The sequence below is a fragment of the Typopeltis vanoorti genome, chromosome 18, assembly GCF_054136105.1.
Source record: "Typopeltis vanoorti isolate ZY-2024b chromosome 18, IOZ_Tvanoo_1.0, whole genome shotgun sequence".
In the NCBI taxonomy this organism is placed as follows: domain Eukaryota; kingdom Metazoa; phylum Arthropoda; class Arachnida; order Uropygi; family Thelyphonidae; genus Typopeltis; species Typopeltis vanoorti.
In genome coordinates, this window is record NC_143566.1 from 13,355,022 (window position 1) to 13,380,037 (window position 25,016).

Consider the following 25,016-nt stretch of genomic DNA (forward strand, 5'->3'; position numbering starts at 1 on the left):
TTTCTTCATTTCTTATCTTGTCTATTCTTTTATAGCCTGTGAGCATTCTTAGGAACTTCATTTGTGCAGCTTCCACTTGTCTTTTATCTCGTTCTCCCTAAGTCAATGTTTCACTGTCATATTTCAGAATTGGTTTGGCTATTATTTTATATAGTTTTATTTGGGTTGTTCTAAACATCTGTTTACTGAAGTGTCTATTCAAAGTTCCAATGACTGCTAGGAATTTTTGCTTTTTATATACAAAGTCGATTTCTCCATTAGGCTTATGCAATTTCCTAGGTATTTAAATTTGTTCACTTGTTCTATTACTTTGTTGTGGATGAATAGTTTGCATCTTTCAGTTTCTTTACCTTGAAATGCTAACGATTTCGTTATATTTATTGAGATCTTCGTGTCATACTGTTCTATTGTTTTGTTCAATACATGCAGATTTTTCTGTAATTGGTGTTCAGTTTTAGCAAAATTAACTTGATCGTCAGCATACAAAATGCTGGTTAATTCTTTATTTCCTATTTTAATAATTCCTGTTTTTGTTTTTCCTCCATTCTCCTGAAATATATTTTCCATATATATATATATATATATATATATATATATATATATCAAAAAAGGAAACAGAAATCCTTTCTGTTTCCTTTTTTGAATATGTTTATGATTACTGCTGTCGTCCATTCTTGTGGGATGTTTCCTTATTCCCATATTCTGTTCAGGAATTTAATTAATCGTGATTGAAATAGTTTAGAGCTGTATTTGTATAGTTTGAATTTATTCCATCTTCTCCTGTAGCTTTTCTATTTTTTAGTTTTTCTAATATTTTCTTTAGATCATTTAACTGTATTGGTTCTTCATTTGTTTCTTGACTTATTACTTGTTTTTATTTCAATTTGATTATTATTGTTTAGCAGTTGGGTATAGTGATTGGTCCATTCTTTTGTGGAGGGCCTTCTAACTGTAGATTATCCTTTGTTTCTTGAGTCATTTTTTAAATGATTTTATAACTCTTTAGTTGAGTTCCATTTATGTCATGCTCTAATCTTGATTCAAATTTTTCCCAGTCTTGTCTAATTTCTTTCTAATCCTTTCTAACCTAAGTTCTTTATACTTTAATTTGTAGATCTCAATTTTGATTTCAATCAAACCAATTTTTAAGGCAAAATTAGGCATATTGATATAAAATTGCATATTACAAGTGATAACGGTAAATAAACTACCAGCAGGAAAGACAAGGATGAAGATTGAAGCGCTATGCTAATGAATGACGTCATCTATAACGGTGCTATTGCGAGTATATTTTTATAACTGCCTGCATTTTTGTTTCATTTACATAACTGCCTTCAACCATTCCATGCTTTTATTACGGAAAGTTATTTCATGACACGTTTTTATTTTTATTTATTTTAAATTAATGTACTTGGTTTTCAGTTATTCTTAGAGCATCGGTTGATAATAATCGAAAGTTGTGACAACGTTACACTCTTTCGCAAATTGGATATAAACGAAAATGGAATGAAAGAACAAAAATTATAATTGCTATTTCGTTCGAGAAATAGCGGTAATTAGAGACCTTGGTAATATTTTATTTATTTAAATATTTAAACTGTTTTGAAAGGAAAGTTACCTCGTTGGTACGTGCTGGATATCTCATGGGGAAGTTCCTCACCTTCTCTAAACTCATGAAGCCCAAAATCCGTGATTTGCAAGACCCATCTACTGTCCACCAGGCAATTGGATGACTTAAGATTGCCGTGTGAGACAATTTCACTGTCGTGAATGTAGATCATTCCCTATGGAACGGGAGGGGTTAAATAAAACATTCAATGCAAGCATAAATGAAATAAAAAGTAATAATAGGAGTACGTTTTTATAGTATAATCTGTCTTCATATTTTGAAGCAAGGGACAACGAAAATTAAATAATTCGAATATAAAAATAACGGTGCATTAAAAAAAAGACAAATATTGTGTTCCTTTAATTTTTCTAATCTCAAAATGTGACTAACAAAGCATAAAAATAAGGATGATGAAGATAGATCCGAGTATGCATTTATAATAAAATTTGACATGTTTTTCATCTTATAACAGAATGCGATGGACAACGAATGTATTTTTATTAATTACTGTACTACGTAATACACGAAATTATATAATTAGGAAGACAAAACATTTTTTTAATTATTTTATGAAATCAAAGTATCAAAATCATATAACCTGCTTGTGAAATGTGACTAAAGAAACTCTTACCTTGATGAGATCCGCAACGAGAGAAGCAACGAACATGGTATCCAAGTCTAAGTCTTCGTTCTGGAGAACATCCTGAAAATGACACCTACAGAATGACTTTCAGTATTTTCAAATGCATGTTTTGAAAAAAAAACTTCAAATACATGATAAGATAAGAAAGAATTATACATTAAGTCGAAATGTAGTAATGCTAAGTAGGGACTAGAGAAAGATGTTGGGAGTTTTTTTCACTTGATTAGACTATAAATTATCTGTTTATTTTAATCCTTTATCCAAGTGTAAGCAAACAAAGTTTGCGCCTGAAGTATCTTTAGGACGAGGCAACTCGTGGCAAAGGTGGACAAACTTCACATCACTTGCCTTAGTATCCCATAATGCAAAGCACATCTTCCTGCGGACAAGTATAAGATGCTATACATTATGGGAAGGGTCACTACCCAGACCAGTCTCGACCTTTATTGAAGTCTCTTCAGTAGGAGCCCGACCCAGAGGTAATACCAAGGTTGAAGCAATGCAGAAGGCATATTTACCTCTAACCAAGTGAAAAAAACTTCCAACGTCTTTCTCTAATCCAGAGTAATTTATTAATAAGGTTGACACCTTTTTGGCAACTCGTATAAGTAAATATGAGTTTTGCATTGCTTCAACCTTAGTAGCACATCTGGGTCTGGCTCTCACTGAAGAAACATCAATAAAGGTCGAAACCGGTCTGGGTAGTAACCCTTCCCATAATGCATAGCATTATACATGTCCGCAAGGAGATGTACTTTGCATTATGGGATACTAAGGAAAGTGATGTGAAGTTTGTCCACCTTGTTACGAGTTGTCCTGAAGATACTTCAGGCGCGAACTTTGTTTGCTTACACTTGGATAAAGGATTAAACCATTATATATATATGTACTTTCTAGGTAAGGACTGTTACTTGTAAAATTGCGTCATTGTATGGGAACAGACGATAGAAGGATTACGAGCCTCTTTGCATCTCACTAAATTTAACACAGGACAGCGATTTATTTTTTTTTTTAAATTCCTATCAGGTATGTTACAAATCCTACATTATAGGAAAACCAATTTTGGATGCATGGAACATCAAGAGTTGTGATTGTTAGTGTTGCCACGCAATGCACGATAATTACATCCGTATTGATAACCAACATGAAAGCATAACGCTAGTTAAACAAATTATCAAGTAATCATCAAGCGGATTATGAGAGCCCCCATCGGTAACTAGGTTTTCTTTCCAAGTAAAATATTTAAATGCTTGAATCACTGGAGAAGCGGAATAATCCGTAATGCGATTCTGCTCCGAGCGAGAAAACCTAAAGTTACGAGCATATGAAAAGGCATTGATTAAATGTTACCGTAATGCATTTGTTTCCATCGTTGTTTCAATCATTCTGTTTTGCATCTTCGCATCCATCCAGTAACAAATAAAGAAATAACAGGAGGCATACCTTTCGACGTTAAAATTTAAATTAAAGAATTATTACGTTTATTTCAATTCAAAACCTTATTTTATTATAAAAACTCCAATTTGTAGTGTAAGGTGGCATCCTCTTCTCATCCCAAAATTAAGAATATTAATTAAAATTATCCATTTTGAAATAAGACCACAAATGCAAGCATGAGACCCAGAATACCATTAGTAGCAGGGGTGGCGCTTCTGACCAGATCAAGATAAGATAAGGAACCGCGACATGTTGAGATGATGACGTCATTATGTGTGCGTCATGAGTTTGAAACGTTTGGAATTTCCCTGGGGGCATATGTGTCAAGAGTTTCAGTTCTTGTGTTTTCGTTCGCGTATGGAATTATGGGTGATGGTAGAGATAAGGATTCGTGTCGTGATTGGTGGGACACTTCTGACCAGATCAAGATAAGATAAGGAATCGTGTCGTGGATGTTCGTTATTATCAGATGTAGATAACTGACGTCATTTGTTAGTTGTAAATAAGTGACGTTATGGTTTTGAATGGAAAAGGAAGATATTAGTGGATAAGGATTCGTGGCGTAATTGGTGGGATACTATGAACAAAATAGGGGTAGGGTGAATGTGGGGGAAGCGACATCAGTGTCTTGGATGTGTATTGTTATAAGTTGTAGATAAGTAAATGGTTTGCGTATGGCATTATGAGTGGTGAATAGTGATAAGATAAATTTTAGAATTTCGCTGGAACCCCCCTTCTGTCAGGGATATCACGTTGTGTGTTGGGTTCGCGTCTAGCATTGTGGGTAATATTTAGAGATAAGCAATCGTGACGTTATGTGTTTGGAAATTACTGGGGAACATATGTCTCTCTGTGATATCACATAGTGTTTTGGTTTACCTATGGAATTGTGGGCGATGTTTTTGAGATAAGATACTTGGAATTTTCCGAGGGTGACACACATACGTCATTGTCGTCATGTTTTGTCTTTGTTTGTCTATAGATAGCTGTACTGATTTTCCAGTACATTTTGGGGATTTCTTTCCTGTTAATGGGTGGGAATTCTTACAGTAGAGTCGTGATGGCGGCAGTGTTTAGGCTTTTCTGAATAATTTAATTCTATGCCGGTGTCCCTCAAACACACACTTTTTTTCCCATAGCTCAACCATATTTTATTCTATATTCATATTTTAATTCATATTTTATTCATAATTAATCCGAATATTTTGATTTTTCTAAATTAAGACCTTAAAGTTAAATAATTAAATAAATAAATTGTGTGTGAAGACATTTCTGAAAAATTATATGCTTATGTCACTCAACTACAAACATTAGACATGAAAAGTCGTTAATGTATCCCACGGTGATACTCTAATGTATGTACCCTATGATAATTCTTATGGGGGGAAAAACTATTCAGTATTAGAATTAGTATTGCACTTACTAAACATACAACCACTGGTGATTGAAATTACATACCACATACTATGTTTATGTTAATCAAAAAAAAAAATATTAACTTACTTTTCAGAATGGGGCATCTTGGAACTAGCTAGCTAGGTTCTGAAAACAATATTTATTCCAAATTGCTGATTTTAACATATATTCACAGGACAAAAACACACAAAACATATGAGTTGAAAGAACGATATTTCTGTAAAAAACTTGAACTCTCTTTGACTATTGATACCTTTTAGATTTATCTCCGTTTGTTGCTATGGATTAATTGCATTCGCACGTTGCCTCATGCTGTTTTCCCAATACTTTCTGTCCCAATGACACCATACTGTCGACGCTACTTGCATCTTCCTGTTTTTGGAATTCTGGTAGATTTGGTTTTCGGTCCTCTTTCAATTTTCCACACACACATATGACTAACTGATTTTATGATTCACGTGAGTTTTAGAATTGAGGCAACAATTTTCCGTTAACTCAACATGTCTTTTCCTGACTTATGCAGTTCGTTTATTTCCTACACTCATGGTGGCTCAATCTATGTTATTTATTTTTTTTTTTCCCACTGTAGCTCAATGTGTCTTGTCATGGGTAATATCAGCCAGCGACCGGATTCGCCAAATTGTGGCTACTCGTGAACTTTTTTGACTGGGGGGATTGGAATTCTCCTGGTCTTACTTGAGGGTTTGATAATACTTCCCACACGACAATCCAAACGTCACCTTTTTCATGACTCATATCCTCCCTTTGATGTTTTGCGCGGTATTATCAGTTTGGAGAAGTACGACTGTTTTTCTAGTGTAAAATTCTTATCTTACTTTGTATGGGGAAAGGTAAAATTTGTATTTGTGTTATCTGGAGAGTACCAATCTTTTTTCTATACCAAACTTTAACAGTTTAAGTCACGTTTTGGATTAAATTATCTGCAGTCTCTGTAAAACCGCCAACAGAAATTTCAGAAGAAAAAAATTCATTTGTGCTTTATTCATTTCAAAAGACACATTTGCATTATTAGCTATCACATCTGTCATTTTCTTTTCTTTTTTCGTTCTCCTAATGGAATAGCATGTGTTGTCAAGTTTTGAAAAAAAAGAAAAAAAAAACGCGTTTTTTTTTTTTTTTTCTCCTAAGTTATCAGCATCAGTTGGAGAGGTGACATGACCAAAGGAAATCCGAAAACGGCGAGCTCGCTTATCTCCCCTTGGATGAGCAGACATCTTCTGGAGGAAAGGGAGTGCGGGGAGATGTAGGCTGGGGGGTCTTACATGGAAGACCACTGTCAACCTCTCGACTACCCTTTCACCTATGCCACGTAATGCTATATTTTTTTTTCTATCCCAACAATTTCGGACATCCGTAAATGGCGAGATCGTTCATCGCATTGGTTATCAGTTTGAGGTCACATCACGAAAAGATATCCGCAAATGGCGAGCTCGCTCATCTTCCTTTGGATGAATTCGAGCTTGTTTATGGGGAATAAAATGTAACCCCAATCGTCCCTGAATTATAGTATTTTATCGCCTTTCTGTTTAATTAACAATGATTCTAAGGAATCAGTAAGCGTTGGGTGATTCCTCACAAGTAGTCTATTTTATGATTAATAGAACTTATACGATACTTCCATCTGACTCTCTTTTCGTCGTCATCGCGTGTTGCCTTGGTTTTACGTTGCCAGGTTCTGAAATCTTTGGAAAATGTTAAGAGTGTAAACTAAATATATTGCGAAATATTTTTAGGTAATTACAAGTTTCGAATTTTTGTTTCTTTGTAAATAATATTTCAGCAAAATAAAATATGCATTTTTAAAACTTAAATGAACAATTATGTGTGTTGTTGTTGTGTTTTCCACAGTGAAATTTTTACTCAGTTTAGAATTTGATATTTAAATCCATAACTTTATACCTTAATGCAATTCTGTTTAATTATTGTAAAACAAATCACTACTACTGTGAAATTAATGTCAGGAACATGGGAAACCTGATAACCTGTAATTAATTATTTAGAAATTTGTCTAATGCTACCTATTGACATTGAGTTATCTGTAAACATTTCGTTCACATACTAGAAAATCCGACACAACAATTTGGCGAATACGGTCGCTGGCTGATATTACCCATGACAAGACACATTGAGCTACCGTGGGAAAAAAACATAGATTGAGCCACCATGAGTGTAGGAAATAAACGAACCGCATTAGTCAGGAAAAGACATGTTGAGTTAATGGAAAATTGTTGCCTCTACTGTAAAACTCACTTGAATGCTAAAATCAGTTAGTCATATGTGTCTGTGTGGAAACACCAACCGTGGGAAATTGAAAGAGGAATGAAAACCAAAATCTACCAGAATTCCAAAAACAGGAAGATGCAAGTAGGGTCCACAGTATGATGTCATTGGGGACAGAAAGTATTGGGAAAACAGCATGAGGCAACCTGCGAATGCAATTAATCCATAGTAACAAATGGAGATAAGTCTAAAAGGTAGAAATAGTCAAAGAGATTTCAAATTTTTTTCAGAAATATCGTTCTTTCAACTCATATGTTTTGTGTTTTTGTGCTGTGAATATATGTTAAAACCAACAATTTGGAATAAATATTGTTTTCAGAACCTAGCTAGCTAGTTCCAAGATGCCCCATTCTGAAAAGTAAGTTAATATTTTTTTTTTGATTAACATAAACATAGTATGTGGTATGTAATTTCAATCACCAGTGGTTGTATGTTTAGTAAGTGCAATACTAATTCTAATACTGAATAGTTTTTCCCCCCATAAGAATTATCATAGGGTACATACATTAGAGTATCACCGTGGGATACATTAACGACTTTTCATGTCTAATGTTTGTAGTTGAGTGACATAAGCATATAATTTTTCAGAAATGTCTTCACAGACAATTTATTTATTTATTTAACTTTAAGGTCTTAATTTAGAAAAATCAAAATATTCGGATGAATTATGAATAAAATATGAATTAAAATATGAATATAGAATAAAATATGGTTGAGCTATGGGAAAAAAAAGTGTGTGTTTGAGGGACACCGGCATAGAATTAAATTATTCAGAAAAGCCTAAACACTGCCGCCATCACGACTCTACTGTAAGAATTCCCACCCATTAACAGGAAAGAAATCCCCAAAATGTACTGGAAAATCAGTACAGCTATCTATAGACAAACAAAGACAAAACATGACGACAATGACGTATGTGTGTCACCCTCGGAAAATTCCAAGTATCTTATCTCAAAAACATCGCCCACAATTCCATAGGTAAACCAAAACACTATGTGATATCACAGAGAGACATATGTTCCCCAGTAATTTCCAAACACATAACGTCACGATTGCTTATCTCTAAATATTACCCACAATGCTAGACGCGAACCCAACACACCACGTGATGTCCCTGACAGAAGGGACATCACGTGGTGTGTTGGCCACAGCGAAATTCTAAAATTTATCTTATCACTATCCATCACCCATAATGCCATACGCAAACTATTTACTTATCTACAGCTCATAACAATACACATCCAAGACACTGTCGCTTTCCCCCACATTCACCCTACCCCTATTTTGTTCATAGTATCCCACCAATTACGCCACGAATCCTTATCCACTAATATCTTCCTTTTCCATTCAAAACCATAACGTCACTTATTTACAACTAACAAATGACGTCAGTTATCTACATCTGATAATAACGAACATCCACGACACGATTCCTTATCTTATCGTGATCTGGTCACTAGTGCCTCACCAATCACAACACGTATCCTTATCTCAATCATCACCCGTAATTCCATACGCGAACCAAAACACAAGAATGAAACTATTGACACCTATGACACCAGGGAAATTCCAAAACATTCCAAACTCATGACGTCACACACAATGACGTCATCATCTCAACACGTCACGATTCCTTATCTTATCTTGATCTTGATCTTGTTAGAAGCGCCACCGCTACTACTACCGTTGCTTCATTTAGAAAAAAACAAACAACTTCAAAAGACTTTTGTGTTTCAATCTGCTTTTTCCGATGGCATCAGAGCAATAGTTGCATATCCATATCGAGCAAACATTACGAACGAGCAATGCAAAGAATATTTGGACTCTATGAAATAGTATATATATATATATATATATATTTTTTTTTTTTTTTTTTGATTAACCAAGTAAGTATTCAGAGCTAAGAGCGAGTAAACTGGCTTGTCGTACTGACACATATTCAGTCTTCCGAATGCCTCTTCGTAAGCACTTTTGTTGTTGGAAATTTTTGAAGCTGAGGGATGTATATTAAAATTAAAAACAATAACAACAACAATACATTTTGTATCATTATATTTTGAAATGAAACGAAACAATATAATGATATGTAGATGCTACAGATGAGTGAGTTATAACATCGAGTTTTCCTGGAGCGAAAATTAAAAATATAACTCAAGTAATTCAAAAACAGAAAAGAATAGTAAATGAAATGGTAGTTGTAGTAGGTACGAACGATTTAACCGGTGATAAGTTCGGTATGAGAGAGGACATGAAAGGGTTGCTGGAAGAGGCGAGAGTGAAGAGTGAGAAAGTGAAAATCGTTAGTATTTTACCTCGCTATGATAAAAATGAATTAATAAGAATAGCTATGATGGCAAAGATTCAATGCGTAGGCTATGTAAAAGGAATGGATGCGAGTTTTTGGATTTGTGGAGTGAGTTTGAGAGAAGATTGGATTTGTACAAGAGGGACGGCCTACACCTGAATGCGTTTGGTATCAGGAGTCTAGAAAAACTAATAACTGGTATGAGACCTAACACAGAGAGTCAGGGAAACTAAATTATAAAGGGAGGAATGATGTGAGTGTAAGAGCGACAAAGTTATATAACTGTGTTAATGACGCGAATGGGATTTGTCATGGGAATGTTGACGAGGTGAGAACGATTTCGGGTTTGTGTTCGTCCGGTTCGGACCAATCATATGTGTGCAAAGATGTCTACATGCGTAAAGCATTAGAGAAGAATAGAGATTTGCAAGTTGTCAAATTGGGTCAGGCAGACTGCAAACAAGGGTATACTAAAGAACATGAAGGTAGATTATTATGTCTATACACGAATGCTAGGAGTATCAGAAACAAAGGAATAGAGTTTGTTGCCTTAGTCAATACGTTCCGACCTCAGATTGTAGGAATTAGTGAGACCTGGCTATCAGAATCAGACCTATTAACTGGTATCGAGTGTCAAGGGTACAGTATTTTTACGAATGACAGAGAAGACAGGAGAGGAGGGGCGTGCTGCTAATGATATTGGATGGCTTAAATCCAGTTAGAGTGGAGACCTATGAATGTAGTAATACTACTAACAGTATTTCACGTGGCAGTGAGTTTGAAACTATCTGGTGTGAGGTGGAATCTAATAAGACAAATTACACAGTGGAGTGTTGTTACACACCTGGTGGATCGGTTGATGGTGATGAAGAAATGCATCACCAAAAACTTTAATTATACAAATATTGATTGGGTAGCAGTAGAATCTCATGAGAAGAATAAAAATGCATTTATTGAGTTGTTGCAGGACAACTTCCTCACGCAGCATGCGACAGAAGGAACTCGAGGTCAAAGAGTGCTAGATTTGATTATAGTGTCAGAGGGCATTTCAGTTAAAGACGTAACTATTCTGCCTCCAGTTGGTGACAGATCATGCCGTACTCACTTGGGAAGTGACTAAGTTTATGAATGTTCCATTCAGAAAAGGTTACATGTTGAACTACAAAGCAGGAAATTATGACCAACTGAGGAGTACACCATTGAGTTCAGTGGATCGGTTGCTGGATGGGAAGAATATCGACAGTGTACGGGAAGCATTTAAACAATATTTAAATGAAGCGATATCAGAATGTGTCCCGAGAGTTCGAAGAATAAATACAGTAGGAGTCAAATGGATATATAATATTATTAAGCAAGAAATTCATAAGAAAAGGATGATGTGGAAGGAATACCGTTTGTATAAGGATGACGTCGTTATGAACGTTATAAGCAGCAGGCCAGAATAGTCACAACTGTTGTACGGAAAGCAAAGTCTGATTATGAAAAGAAACTGGCTCTGCGTGCGAAAGACAACCCACAAGAATTCTATCGGTACGCTGCAAGTAAAAGAAAGAATGAATATGAAAGAATAACTCTCCTAAATCTATATGGAGTGAGGGTTACTGATGCAGAAGAGGTTGTTCAGTTAATGAGTGCCCATTTCGTTAAAAGCTATCAACCTAGTGAACGCAACATTGAGCTCATTGTTACTTCTTCACTAGACGAAGGAAAGCAGGCGTGAGGCCGAGGTATTAGAGCTGTTGCACAAATTGAATAAGAATTCAGCAATAGGGACTGATGGAATATCAGCATGTGTGCTAAAAGAGTGTTCATCTGAATTGATCATTCCTTTGACCAGGATGTTTATTATGAGTCTCAGAACAAGGAAGATTCTGCAGGAATGGAAGGAATGCATGGTAATTCCATTGCATAAGGGTGGTGCAAAGACCGATGTATCAAACTATTGACCAATTAGTATCTCAGGAGTGGCGGTGAAGATTTTAGAAAAATTAGTTAGGGCCCGCATTCAGAAATGGGTTACAGTGAATCTCTACTTTGCAATGAACAACATGAGTTTACTTTACTAAGGGAAGGTCATGTTTTAGCAACATGATCATATTCTATGACAATGTTACCATTGAACTTGACAAGGGGAATGGATACACCATGATACTTTTGGATTTTGCTAAGGCTTTTGACAGAATATAACATGACAGACTGCTGCATAAATTGGAGAAAATGGGTTTGGGTTATACAACATTAGCATGGATAAGATGTCAGTCATGGCTGACTGACAGATATCAAAAAGTGGTATACGGGGGGGGGGTCTGAGTCCGCAAGGTTTAAGGGATAAGAGATGGCACCGACTCCTCTCTGGGTTCGAGTATATTGACCTTATCAGGACAAGGATCAATGCCCTGGCTACTCAAGCCCGCACAGCTCGATGGGGTAGTGACGACTCCAACTGTAGAGCTGGCTGCTACTACAGTGAGATATTGGCTCATATAGCCTAGTGTTGCTTCCACACCCATAGGGTCCGCGTTGAGGAGGCATGATGCTGTGGTCTCCATTCTGAACAACCGCGTTAAGAACAAAGGTTGGGAGACTACGGTGGAACCACATTATAGGACCTCCGCAGGTTTTCATAAGCCAGATTTAATGATTAAAAGAGACGTTTGGGGTTGATGATGCCCAGGTGGTGGGAACAGGGCGCCCACTAGCCTATACTATAGCTTTAATAATAAAGTAAATTATTATAAAAATAACCCAGATCTAGTTAGTAAGATACGGGAGGAGCATGGGGCAACTCCGAGGTTTACCAGCGCTACCATCTCTTTACATGGCGTATGGAGTGCAGATAGTTATAAGGACTTAAAACAGCTTGGGCTTACGCAAAAGGATATAAAAGTTCTTTCCTTGAGGGCCCTACAGGGCATTGGTGGCACGGCGGTGCCACCAGAGAATGACTACTATGATAACTCGAACATGCATAGGGTGAAACACTTGTAAAGGCTTAGGCCTATATCAAGTCTGGGCGTGATGTAAGGGTAGTACTGTCCATAAACAGTACAAAGATTAATAAAAAAAAAAATAAATAAAAATAACAAGTGGTGTACCACAAGGATCAGTGCTTGGTTCACTGTTATTCAATCTGTACATTAATGATATTTGACAAGCGACATACAGTTATTTGCTGATGATGCAAAGATAGGCAGGGTAATCATAAATGCTGCTGATAAGCAGTCTTTGCAAGATTTGAATAAGCTGGAATTGTGGGCATGGGAAAATGGGTGTCAGTTCAATGTCAGTAAAGGTAAAGTCATTCACTTCCGCGTGATCAGATATCCAATGTCGTGATAGAAGAAACTGATGAGGCTAGAGATCTTGGAGTGTTAATAGATAGGAAGTTGAAGTTCAGGGGCCATGTGGCAAAGATTGCAAATACAACCCAAAAGATAATTGCAATGCTCAAACGAACGTTCACATGTAAAGATAAGGATATTATTTTTCTTTACAAAGCCTTGATAAGACCACATTTGGACTATTGTCCGCTGGTCTAGTCTCCTGGTTTCCGATGTGATTCTGATATATTGGAGAGAGAGTACAAAGGAGGGTGTTAAAAATGATATCAAGATTGTGGAATACTGATTATGAAGACAGATTGAGAATTTGTAGACTGCAGACACTAGAAAACAGGAGAAACTTCTGAAAGGGTCATACAGGATTTCAGTTGATGGAATTTTTCAATTTATGGGGGGATGGGGAAAGGACAAAAAGGCATCCTTGGAAGCTGAGAATGAAGGCCGCCAAGAAGGGTATGATGGCTAGATTTTTCTCTCAGAGGTGGTGCGTGATTGGAATGGACTGCCATTGAATGTTGTGAGTGCAAGCAGTGTGAATGAATTCAAGAATAAGTATGATAGCTGGTGTGTGTAGTATGTGCCCTCCCTCGATGAGTCTCTGACTCCCTGGAGGTCTCTCTTAATAATAATAATATTCCTAACATGCAATCACAGGATGAATACTATCATAATACTAGATGACAAGTTTAAGTTATTGCAAATTTGCCGTCGACTTGAAGCATTTACCTAAAATAATTTAGGTAAATAATAAGAATTTATATGTTACGGCCGAGTTGGATAAAGGGAATGGATACACTATGATAATGTTGGATTTTTCTAAGGCATTTGATAGGATACCACACGATACGCTGTTGTGTAAATTGGAGAATATGGGACTGGAACATAATCTATTGACTTGGATCAGGGAATGGTTGACAGACAGATATCAAAAAGTGGTATACAGTGGGTGTAAATCTGCAAGATTTAAGGTAACCAATAATGTACCTCAGGGTTCAGTCCTTGGGTCATTATTGTTTAATCTGTACATTAACGACATCAGGTAGGGTCTAACATCAGATCTTTAACTGTTTGCCAACGATACAAAGATAGGTAGGGTAATCTGGAATGCTAATAATATTCAACACTTACAAAATGATTTGAATAGACTGGAAATCTGGGCTAACAAAAATGGCTGTCAGTTTAATGTTAGAGTGTAAAGTTATGCATTTCGGCGTGGTTAGAGTTCCAGCGGCATATTATATTAGCGGAGTTATGCTACAAGAAACTAAAGAGGCAAGGGATCTTGGTGTATTGATGAATAATAATTTAAAGTTCAAAGGTCACATAGCAAAAGTTGCAAATACAACTCAGAGGATAATTGCTATGTTGAAGCGAACCTTGCCATGTAAGGATAAGGAAGTAATTTTGCCTCTTTATAAGGCTTTGATAAGAGCACACTTGGGTTACTGTGCGCAGATTTGGTCTGCCGTGTTCCAAGGGGAAAAAGAGGCTGTGGAAAGGGTGCAAAGAAGATTTACAAAGATTATATCCGGATTATGGGATTTAGATTATGAGGACAGATTGCGAGTATGTGGATTACAGACTCTGGTTAACAAGAGAAAGAGGGGTGATATGCTAGAGGTCTATAAACTTTTGAATGGGTATTATAGCATTTCAACTGATGAAAATTTTCGTTATATGGAAGGCGGGAGAGAGAACACGGGGGAATCCATGGAAGTTAAGGTTGTTTTCAGTCAAGAAAGGGTTAAGAGCTAGGTTTTTCTCCTAGAGAGCAGTGAGTGGAATAATTTGACCTTGGGCAGTGAGTGCATCTAGTGTGAATGAATTCAAGGGTGGGTATGATAGCTGGATTGAGTAATTTACAGCCTCCCTCGATGAGTCCTTGACTCCCTGAAGGTCTTAGATAATAATAATATTAATAATAATAAATGCTTCGAGATAGGATAAGCAATTTTATAATGTTATCCGGCAGTCCTTCGTTTCTGTTGATGCTGCCCGCAGGCGAACTGTTTCTCTCAGCTCTCAGAAGCGACCGAGACATTGTCTGTCTAGACAATGGTTGAGAAATTATAGACCAATCCATTTTGTAGTTAACTGCAAGATTCATGCGAAGTGAATCTTGACTCATATTTTGAGTGTGAGTTTCCCATCTTTCGTAATTTGTTTTAATCTCATCTAAATTTATAAGCGTGGTAGCATGATATAGTCAGGATACTTCTGAAAAGGAACACTTTCTCTGCGAGATCTTAAAACAGTTTTGAAGTTCCCCAACTGGTTTATCAGATAGAGACCTTGATGCCTACCGCTACGGAAAGAAAGTGTTTCGAGGTATGTGCAGAGAAACATTCGTGCCATAATCTGTGATGGCATGTGATAGATTTTGTAATATTTATAAATAGCATTTTCCTTTTCTTTCGACCTTTGCATTCTCTTAATACACACAATGCTCTGCTTTTAGCGTGGCAACAATCCCGCACTTTCGTCGAGGTTATGAAAAGAACTGATGTGAATCAGGTGAAATTTATAGAAGACGCACGCACCTACAGTACAAGTCAAGCGATATGGAACTTTCAATTTTTATTGGTTAACATGTCTAGAAATGACAATGTTTTCTTGGATAATGAATGCGATTTTATGATGCAACCATTAAGAAAATCCAAGACGTTATTTCAGAATTTCCAAGAAATACTGTCAAACAAAATGTCCATATAACGCCACTATATATAGACAGTTTCAAAACAGATTCTGATAAGGCAGCGCCTTCAAATTTCTCTGTCTATTGGTCTGCATTAGATTTCGACAATTGTGAACCCATTATCAAGCCGCATTGCTCATTAAAAATCTGAGGTAACGGCTTCTTGCTGCTGCTGCTGGTGTGTGTGGACGGACGGCATACTGGCTCATTTCCGCGAATAAATCAGTGTTCAGATGAGAGTTTAGCGAAGCATTTTGAGAGTAGATAAACAGGAGGGCTCACGACATATCCACCGTCGAGAGGAAGGATATGCTCATTTTTTCCAAAGGAATAAAAAAAAAAAAAAACTTTATCATCCGAAGCCGTATGTGTATTTCTGGAGGAGGATGCGATTCATATGCCATGCCAACAGCTTGAAGTTTCTTGTACATCAACTATGCATAAAGGACGCAAGATCCAAATAAAATAATCTAGTGCATTACAGATATTAAACAAGCCAGTTTTTCTTTTGATAGCTTTTAATCCTTTGCTGCATTGCACACAGTTTTCATTATTTTACACTTCTGGATTGTATGACAATCAAAGTAATTGGATTTCGTGCTGATTTGGAAGAAGTTGCTTTCTTAAAATCTGTGGTATTTATTATTACATAAATCCTAATGGTTTTTGTGTGTTCCTCTTGATTTAATAAATAAATTAGTAGACAGCTTCAAAGCTGAATTTTTATAAATCCGAAATAATTCCGTTATTTTTCTTGTTTGTTATTTGTAACCTTTAACCGGATAAAAAATGACTCTTCATATTTTATAGTAAAGATATCGAAGGGTGATAAGCTACCATTTCGCATAACAACGAGAAAATAAATTTTAAGAATGAAAGATTAATATTATAAAAATGAATTAACCGAATTCATTTTTATAATTTATATTTTTATATTTTAAAGAGAGAGAACAATAGTTCTCTCTCTCTCTCACACACACAGTCGTGATTTTATTCATTTTACCCATGGCATACACATTAAATTTATTGAAGAAAGGACCCGTAATGGTAAAATTTTAAAATTATATTCTTAATTTAAAAAGAAAGATCTTTAAGATTAATATTGATATTCTTACCTCTAAGCTTCCTCTAGCGCAGTACATAGTCAGAGTACAAATATTGGGTGGGTCCACGCAGGCGCCGATAAAAGGATTTATATTTTCATGCCTCATCTCTCTGATCTGCAAGACAAAGTTTTTAGAATGCTATTTAAACTGTGCATTTGAAATATGCTACAAGTGCGTCATGAAATATATTTTAAATAATTATAGTGGATATCTCGTGCTTTAAAAATAATCGTTAAGTAAATAGAACAAGGAAAGTAAAGCGATACGTTATTATTCTCGTTTGGGACACTCCCCATTATTACAAAAATTGCATCATGGACACAATTTTATTTTGTTCAATTTTGCTATTACACGGTTATAATGAAATCCAAACTGAAATGCCTCAATGAGGTTTAATACTGGTAGTAGGTAGTAGAAAATATTCGCCGCCAGTGCCGAGACAACTACCCTCGTTATGAGAGGCCCGATGAATAGCTTGAATTATTCAATCTAATCTCCTGTTATCCAACCCTTAGCCCATCCACAATAACAGTAATAATGTGCTATACCTATCTAATATATTATTGAATATATACATTTGAGCATGAAAAATGAATGCTCTGTAGACTCGAGTTAGCACCTCATGGAAGAAGTGATGACTGCAGACCACGCTCTTAGAGTAGCTCATGTTGTGTAATGTTGCTTTTGTATACATGGAACTTGAGTCAGAAAACAATGCAATTGAGCGGTACAGAAAATAGGTTGTAGAACAGAGGTAGGATAATATCAATTAGAAACCCCCATTATAGGGCTAACATCGAGCTGAGGAGGTCTGAACTTGTTAAGAGGAACAAATTAGCCGTTATCAGTTTGGGATTTGGACGACGATTTACTACCTTCCATACAGTTATAGAAGAAACTGCATCATTTGGTGTGTGTGTGTGTGTTGTGTCAGCTAAGATATATATGGCCTTACCAAGCTTTCAAGTCTCAAGCTGATTTCTTGATACTTCCTTTGCATACCTTGCAGGGCAGAACTTCAGCGTGACGAAGTTACCAGAGAATAACTTCTCTGGTCTGGAGTTGTACAGCACAGGATAATGTTGAAGTTTAGGCTTCTACTAATCATACACATGTGGCTATAATATGTAGCATTGATTTCAGTGTCAACAGAAATACCAAATTGTCATTTAGTTATATCCAGAGAGAGAGAGATTATCAGCATTTTCAATGGTGTTTCCTTTAAAGCACTTCGGTTATAGCATTAAAATTTTTTTCACGAAGTCTTGAACTTACTCGGGTTGAAAATTATTGTATGTTATTACTGTATGTACTGTATATTAAAAAACTACAGCATGTTACCAGGCCCTAATAACTGTTTACATACAAAATAATTTGAGAATGTTTATGAATTGACGATTGTCAATGTTTATCGTTTTTGTTAGAAAGCTCATAATGCTTTTGTCATAGTATTCAAATAGGACTATCGAACAATGATAGTTTTCTAAAGAGGGGGAAAAACGGATTATTAAGTCAAAATTGATGTTTGACTTAAGAATGAGACCAGTTTTAAGGAGCGTTCCGCACAATGCTTATGGGTGTGTTTAGAATCGTTTTACCGTCCATTTGTAAACATAACTATTCCCAAACTTTGTATTTGGTAAAATACCTCTGAAGTTCAGTAACTGGAAAACGTATAGGAATTTGTGGAGTAATATGTGCCGGCCTGCTTGGCTGAGTGGTTAGCGTATTCGCTCTCCAGCCAAAAGACTGCGGGTTAGAATCCCGCCGTGGGCATAGATGTTTGTGATTGTCTTTGAAAATACTAGTGGTGGTGGTCGGCGGTAGATGGTGTTGGTGTAGTTGCGGTTCGTTGTAGTTGGTGGATTGAGTAGTCGAGACAGAGAGTTGTAGAGTAAGCTCTTCCTCGATGAGTCTTTGGACACCTTGGAGGTGTCATGTAATAATAATAATAATATCCGTTTTCGTTTCAATCAAACCATATCAGATGCAAAGTATGTCGAAAAATATATCAAATAATCCACTTTAATTTGGTGCAGTTCAATAAAATTTGCGATTTAGACTGTATATTAGAATAAGTACAACAGAATGTACTCTCAGTCTACGAATGAGTTAAGTTTTGGTTTTTTCATCAGATGATTTTTATTTAAAACATTTTGAAGTGTATTACTATCTGTATTGAATTTCGAGGCATTTGTTGTCTAGATCTTTTAAAATTTATCTAAACATTTCAATTTTGAGTTTAATCGGACAATTTTGTAATAGCAAAATTGACGTGTATGCTGTATAATTGTTACGATAATGAATGGTGTTCCAAGTAGAATGTAAGAATAGTACACCAACTGGAGTGGGTGTTTGCAATCATTTCTTTTTTTCTAAGTTGTTTTTCTAAGTTGGGGTCATATAATTTCGTTTTTCTAATTTTACCACGGCAAAAGTCTCATTAAAAAACCAAAATTCAAACATCGCAAGAAATTTTAATTAGCAAAGCTTCAAATAAATTGAGCAACCCAGTTTTCAAACTTTTGCCTTCTAAGGGCATTTTATTAAAAATAAATAAATATATAAATAAAAATATAAAAGACATGTCATACCTTTTATTCAAATCAGACTTACTACAATAACCATCTTAATACTTATACTGCTATGACTCAAGAGTGCAACGATCCAATGGAGGTTTCGTAATTTCTTTGTTGCTAAACTTTAGAAGTCCACCAGCTAACATAAAATCACTGAATATAAAAGCTTAAAAATAATTCAGCGTAGTAAACAGCGTGTAGGAATTTGAGAGATCAGAGGAAACAGGAGAGTTACGAATGTGATTAATAACTACAAGAATTTTCGATGGTGACTGAAAGATTTATTTATAAATTTTAATAACGCTGAAACATATTTAACTTTCAGGGCTTAATTTGAATAATATAAGGAGCAGAATGGTTAGATACTTTACATTTGCTAGGGATGATAAATATTAAGTATTGCAGAATACTTCTTATCATTGATCGTTCATCTTGATAGTACTAAAGTATGAGTTAATTAGAGAATGAACATGTGATGCTCTTGACAAAAAACGTTTCGCATCGCACTTGCAAAATGCATGCATGGAAGTATATTTACGAAATATACGTAAATATTCGTAAATATTTCGTAAATATACGTACGATGTATATCGTACGTATATTTTGTTGATTAAGGCACATAAAAATTGAAGTTCTCTTTTCGTTATTTATAGTAAACTGAATCTTTTTTATCGCGTCTGTTTTATGTAAATTAGCAATATTTCTGAAGTATGGGTTATGAGTCCAAATAACAAAAAGAGTGTTCGACGTGTAACGTTTTAACTAGGACTGTTCGGGTGCATCTTCCGCAAACTTTGATACACTTGGCCGTATCAAAATGAAAACATTGATAGATGAGTACAACTGGCCTTTATAGCTAACTAGCAGATTTGTAATTCGATGTTGCAACTTAATTCCTTCCACGTATCCATCGAAACCACTGCATCATTGTTCATATGCTGGCATGCCATACAATTAATTGGCCACGTGAACAGCAAGACTGCATATATCTCTAGATCTATTTACAACTCGCCAGTGAATGTCCTTACACATTACACACATAATTACACTAAACGTAAGAGCTATGTATTTTTAACATTTAATAGGATTACAATTAGTTCAAATAAACGTTCCACATTAACCAACTTATACATGGATCTTCCAGTATATATCATTGAAAAACACTTTTTTTTAGTTCGTTAAAATAATATTAATGCTAGTAATTAAATTAAAGATTTACTATAAATGGCGATATGTTACTTACTTAAGTAAAATATTACTACATTTTATCGAAAAATTTATTCTAAAAACACAACTTTTCGAGAATCCTGATTTTAGAGAGGTTCTTACCTTAATCATTTCTTTCCTGAGATTTCGCGTTATGTCGATGCATTTCTTGTACACGGGCTTGATATATACCACATTTCCTTTATAGAAACCCATTTTAGACAATGTGCAATTGTTAACGAAATCTCCATTCTTAGTGTCTGGTACAGAACTCATGCGACTCGTCTCAAGTCCGTGCAACTAAAAAAATAAACAATATCGATGTCATATTTGCATCAGTCATTCAAATATCTTGATTTTTTCAGGAAATTCCATATAAATAGCCTCAGTTTAATAATTAAATTTTACTTTAGAAAATAAAACCACATTCCTTATTTATTGTTTAATGTAGTTCATGAATCAGTTCCCTCTGAAAGTTTTGCATTATCTATTATTTGTTCTTCTTCTACTACTTATTATTATTACCAACATACCTCTATGGAGTCAAGAGACTCATCGTGGAAGGTCCATCTCTCAAATGCACGGCTCATCATACCTCGACTTAAATGCATTCAATGTCCCTGCACTCATACCATCAAGCCAATGCATTCCAATCACCCACCACTCCCCATTGAAAATAAACATTCACTTCACCCTCTTGTTCACACCCACCTTATACAGCTTCCAGGGATAGTCTCTCGTTCTCCCTGTCTCCAGATATTCTATAGAGAATCTCATCCACAATCTAGTAATTACCCCATACCAACTTGTACGTCTCGATCATATCCCCCCCCCCCTTCCTTCTATCCACTAGGCTCTGTAATTTTCTCTAAGTCAGTCCTCATACTCCACATTCCAGAGACCAGAAACCAACTTGGTCAATCGTTCTGAATCCTCTCTAACATCTCATCCTTTTGAAACTCTGCCGACCGAATCTGTGCACAGTAATGCATATGCGGCCTGATCGAAATCTTGCACAATGGACTCAAAACATTCTTATTTCTACACGTCAATGTTCTCCACTTTATTTCCGTAATCCGCTATGCTGTCCTTAGAATTTTAGCAAAATGTCCACAAAATTCCAACTCCCTATCTACCCATCACCCCCAGATTTTTCATCTCCTCTAAAATATTCCCACCAATCCTATACGCTGCATCCCATCTTTCCCAAATTTGAAAACCTTACACTTTCAGCATTAAACTGACATCCCCCCTCACACACTCGCTGATTAAGACAGTCTATTTAGGTCTTCTTGCAAAGCCACAACATCTGCTCCACATCTCATAACTCTCCCCAACTGCAAACAATTGCATATCACAATTTAATCCCTTTCCAATGTCATTTGCATACAAATTAAACAATGGCCCAAATCAGATTCGTGTGGTGCGCCGCTAGTGAATTTTCTCTTCGGGGATATCACTCCCCCCATGTATAACCTGCTAATACCTATCAGACAGCTATTCTACAGTCCAACGCACTAATCTGCTGTCTAACCCCATCTGTTACAATTCAGTACTATTTTGTCATGCGACAATATATCGAAAGCCTTTGCAAAATGTAAATGCATTAATGTATATGCATCCCCCCCCTTGTCCAATGTATTCGTCACCTTGTTATAATAAGTAAACAGATTACTAAAACACAATTTTCCTTTGGCAAATCCATGCTGTCAATTAAAGAGAATTTTAATTTTTAATGGACAGCCATCCGCCAAGTTCTGAATTTTTGTCATCACTAGCTTCTCCAACACCTTGACCACAACTCCAGACAAGCAGATTGGCTTATAATTTTAAGCCTTAGTCTTATCACCCTTTATGAAGCAAAACAATTTCGCCATATTTCCACTGCTTTGTAACCTGGGTTAATCTAAGACTCATGTTAAAATGTTCGTTAAAGCTATTGTTAACCTCGTGAAAAATTCTATTAAGACATGCGGTGATATACCATCACGTCCTATGGCCTTGTTGACATTACGATTACTCACTTTCTCATATACATTCTGTTCACTCACCGTCAGTGATATTTCCTCAATTCCCACTGCTCTCAAGTTCTGCATTATATTACAATCACAAAAATGGAATAATTTTATGAACTGCTCATTAAACACCTCTACCATATCCTACTCAGTGTTTCCATTTTCCCATTATCACTGACCAACATCATCTTCCTGTAATCATTCTTCCTTCTACTGGCCACATGTAAAAAACTCCCTAGAATTTCTTTCAGCGTCATTTTCTAACTGCTGACTTTTGCTACCTTACTAACTGGATCCTTCCTTGCTTGCTCTTTGTACTCTTCATGTAACTGATTGTTTCTGCTCGTCTTGAGTCGCATTCACAATGCCTTTTTTCTTCCAGAAAAAGGCATTGTAATATCATCAGAGGGTCACTGATATTACACCCCCTCCCGAGACCTAAATGTTACCACCATATCCATAATGGTCTTAATCCTTTCTTGCGCACTCACACATCCACTCCTCAAACCGTCACCTACACTTTTCATGCAGTGTCCACCCTGACCTCTCTCTCGTTTCCCTGTCCACTCTGTATTACTTCTCTCTTATTCTCTTCACTCGTGCCATTCACCTCTCCATTCACAAACTTGCCTACATCACTGTCCTGCTCTTCCAGAAAACCTTTTACTTCCTGTGGTGTTACATTTACTTAAGTCATTCTCTCTTGAAGCAACAGTTATTATCCAACATATCCAGTTTTTAGAAATAAAAAGGACAATACTGAAACAGTATATCTCAGCTGGAAATTAGAAATTTGTTCTTTAATAACGAGTGGAAATGCTACTTGTTGTCTGCAACAACTCTGTGAAGATGCATGATTTTAGAAGTTCCAATCTGCATTTAGATGAGTCGACTCAGTCATGTACTTCATTCGTGAAGTGCGCACTCTTTCCAAATGCCGTTTTTTTTTGCTTTCGAGATAGTTCTAATCTCCAAAAGAATGCTTCGGTTTTCTGTCTTTCGTCCCTTCACCAATGCACAAACTATAAACCAGCATTATGGACGCGGAATGTTCAGCTGCGATATAAAAGGAATTATAAGAGTTTTTCAAGATATGCCTCTTGTTGGCATCAGGAAGAACACTTGGGAGTGAAGGTGAGCTCCAGCTATTCAATCATCAGCGCCTTCATGGCGCAGTCACAAGAATGATAAAGAGAATACGGCGTTGGCCTTTATATTGAAATGAAGGTTTGAATCCTTCCTAAGAAGCGAGGACCTGTATGACGGCTTGCAGCTGAAGGAAATAGCCAGTCATCGTTTACAAAATTAGCAGGATTTTTCTCTCTGGGAAACTATAATGTTTTTTTTTTTAATCAGCTAACGCCTTTTTATTCCTGCATAGGGAGTAGGCGAAGCCGTTTTAGCCCTATCTAACTTTTGGAGAATGAGTGGGCAGTTCATTCTCAACCGGTAGCCAATCAGTGATAGCTGGCCCAAGACTATCACTAATATCATGGTGTCCGGTGAAGAGAGGCGACTTACAAGTGCCGTCATTGGTCTCTAATCCTAACACTATGTTTGCTGTCTGAAAATAGTGTGGGTTCTACTGTCGATTTTCTTGCGTTTACAGGACGAAAAACCCAAGTTTCCGCGAGATGAAACCCGCTTGTCCGTGCCAGAGATCAACTAACTCGGGAATCTGTCGAAAAATGGTTTAGTAAAAGTTCCATTAGTTGGCGACTAGAATCGAACTTATGAGGCTCTATCTTCGGGCGATTTAGCGCCGTGGGAGGCACTGAGCTACTCAGTCTGAAAGAATACTGGTACGGATATATATCCTTTACTTTCTGAGCCTTTTTATGCCAGAAAAGCAAATAATGTAAAAAAGTAAATACACATACGTTTTGGTATCACTTGAATGTATCCTTAATCCGTGCTTCTGCAGATGAATTTTCTAAGTTGGCAGGATTACCAACTCGAATGTCTGGAAAAATACGCCCATTCTCTTCTCACTTTCCCGTGTGAAAGAAAATGCACAACGAACTTTCAGAATGCTGTCGCTCTAGTACTATATAACCAAAATTGTGTTGCCACCAGTGGAGGTGATAATAAGTGGATGATATCAAATCAATTTGAGCAAAACTGAATAAATTCTTCACCCCCCCCCCCAACACTGAAGCGATTAATTTGTATAGTAAGCCTTCGTCACTGATCTTATTAAATTAGTTGAGCTTTAATTAGGTTTTTGCTATCTTAAAGGAAATAAGTTTTGATGTGTGCAGATTAAAGAAAAAACGTGCAGTATTTTCTGATCATACTTTGTAGTGTATGCTTAAGATGTGTACAATAAATATTTAAGATCGTTTTATCTAAAAAGTAACCAT

General features: G+C 36.2%; 1 protein-coding gene across 6 annotated transcripts in view; it reads right to left on the minus strand.

The window, feature by feature from the left end:
- The window catches only part of LOC150096498 (guanylate cyclase 32E-like), a 644,496-nt gene that overhangs the window by 34,778 nt on the left and 584,702 nt on the right, over window positions 1-25,016 (minus strand). For 5 of the 6 annotated variants that reach the window (XM_090407815.1, XM_090407814.1, XM_090407813.1 and 2 more), the window contains 4 exons: window positions 20,762-20,938; window positions 16,863-16,967; window positions 2,241-2,312; window positions 1,619-1,784 (listed from right to left, as the gene is read on the minus strand). In XM_090407815.1, the coding sequence (XP_090263941.1) occupies window positions 1,619-1,784; window positions 2,241-2,312; window positions 16,863-16,967; window positions 20,762-20,938 (520 nt within the window). The remainder of the gene's footprint in view (window positions 1-1,618; window positions 1,785-2,240; window positions 2,313-16,862; window positions 16,968-20,761; window positions 20,939-25,016) is intronic. The other variant, XM_090407817.1, reaches the window with a different exon arrangement.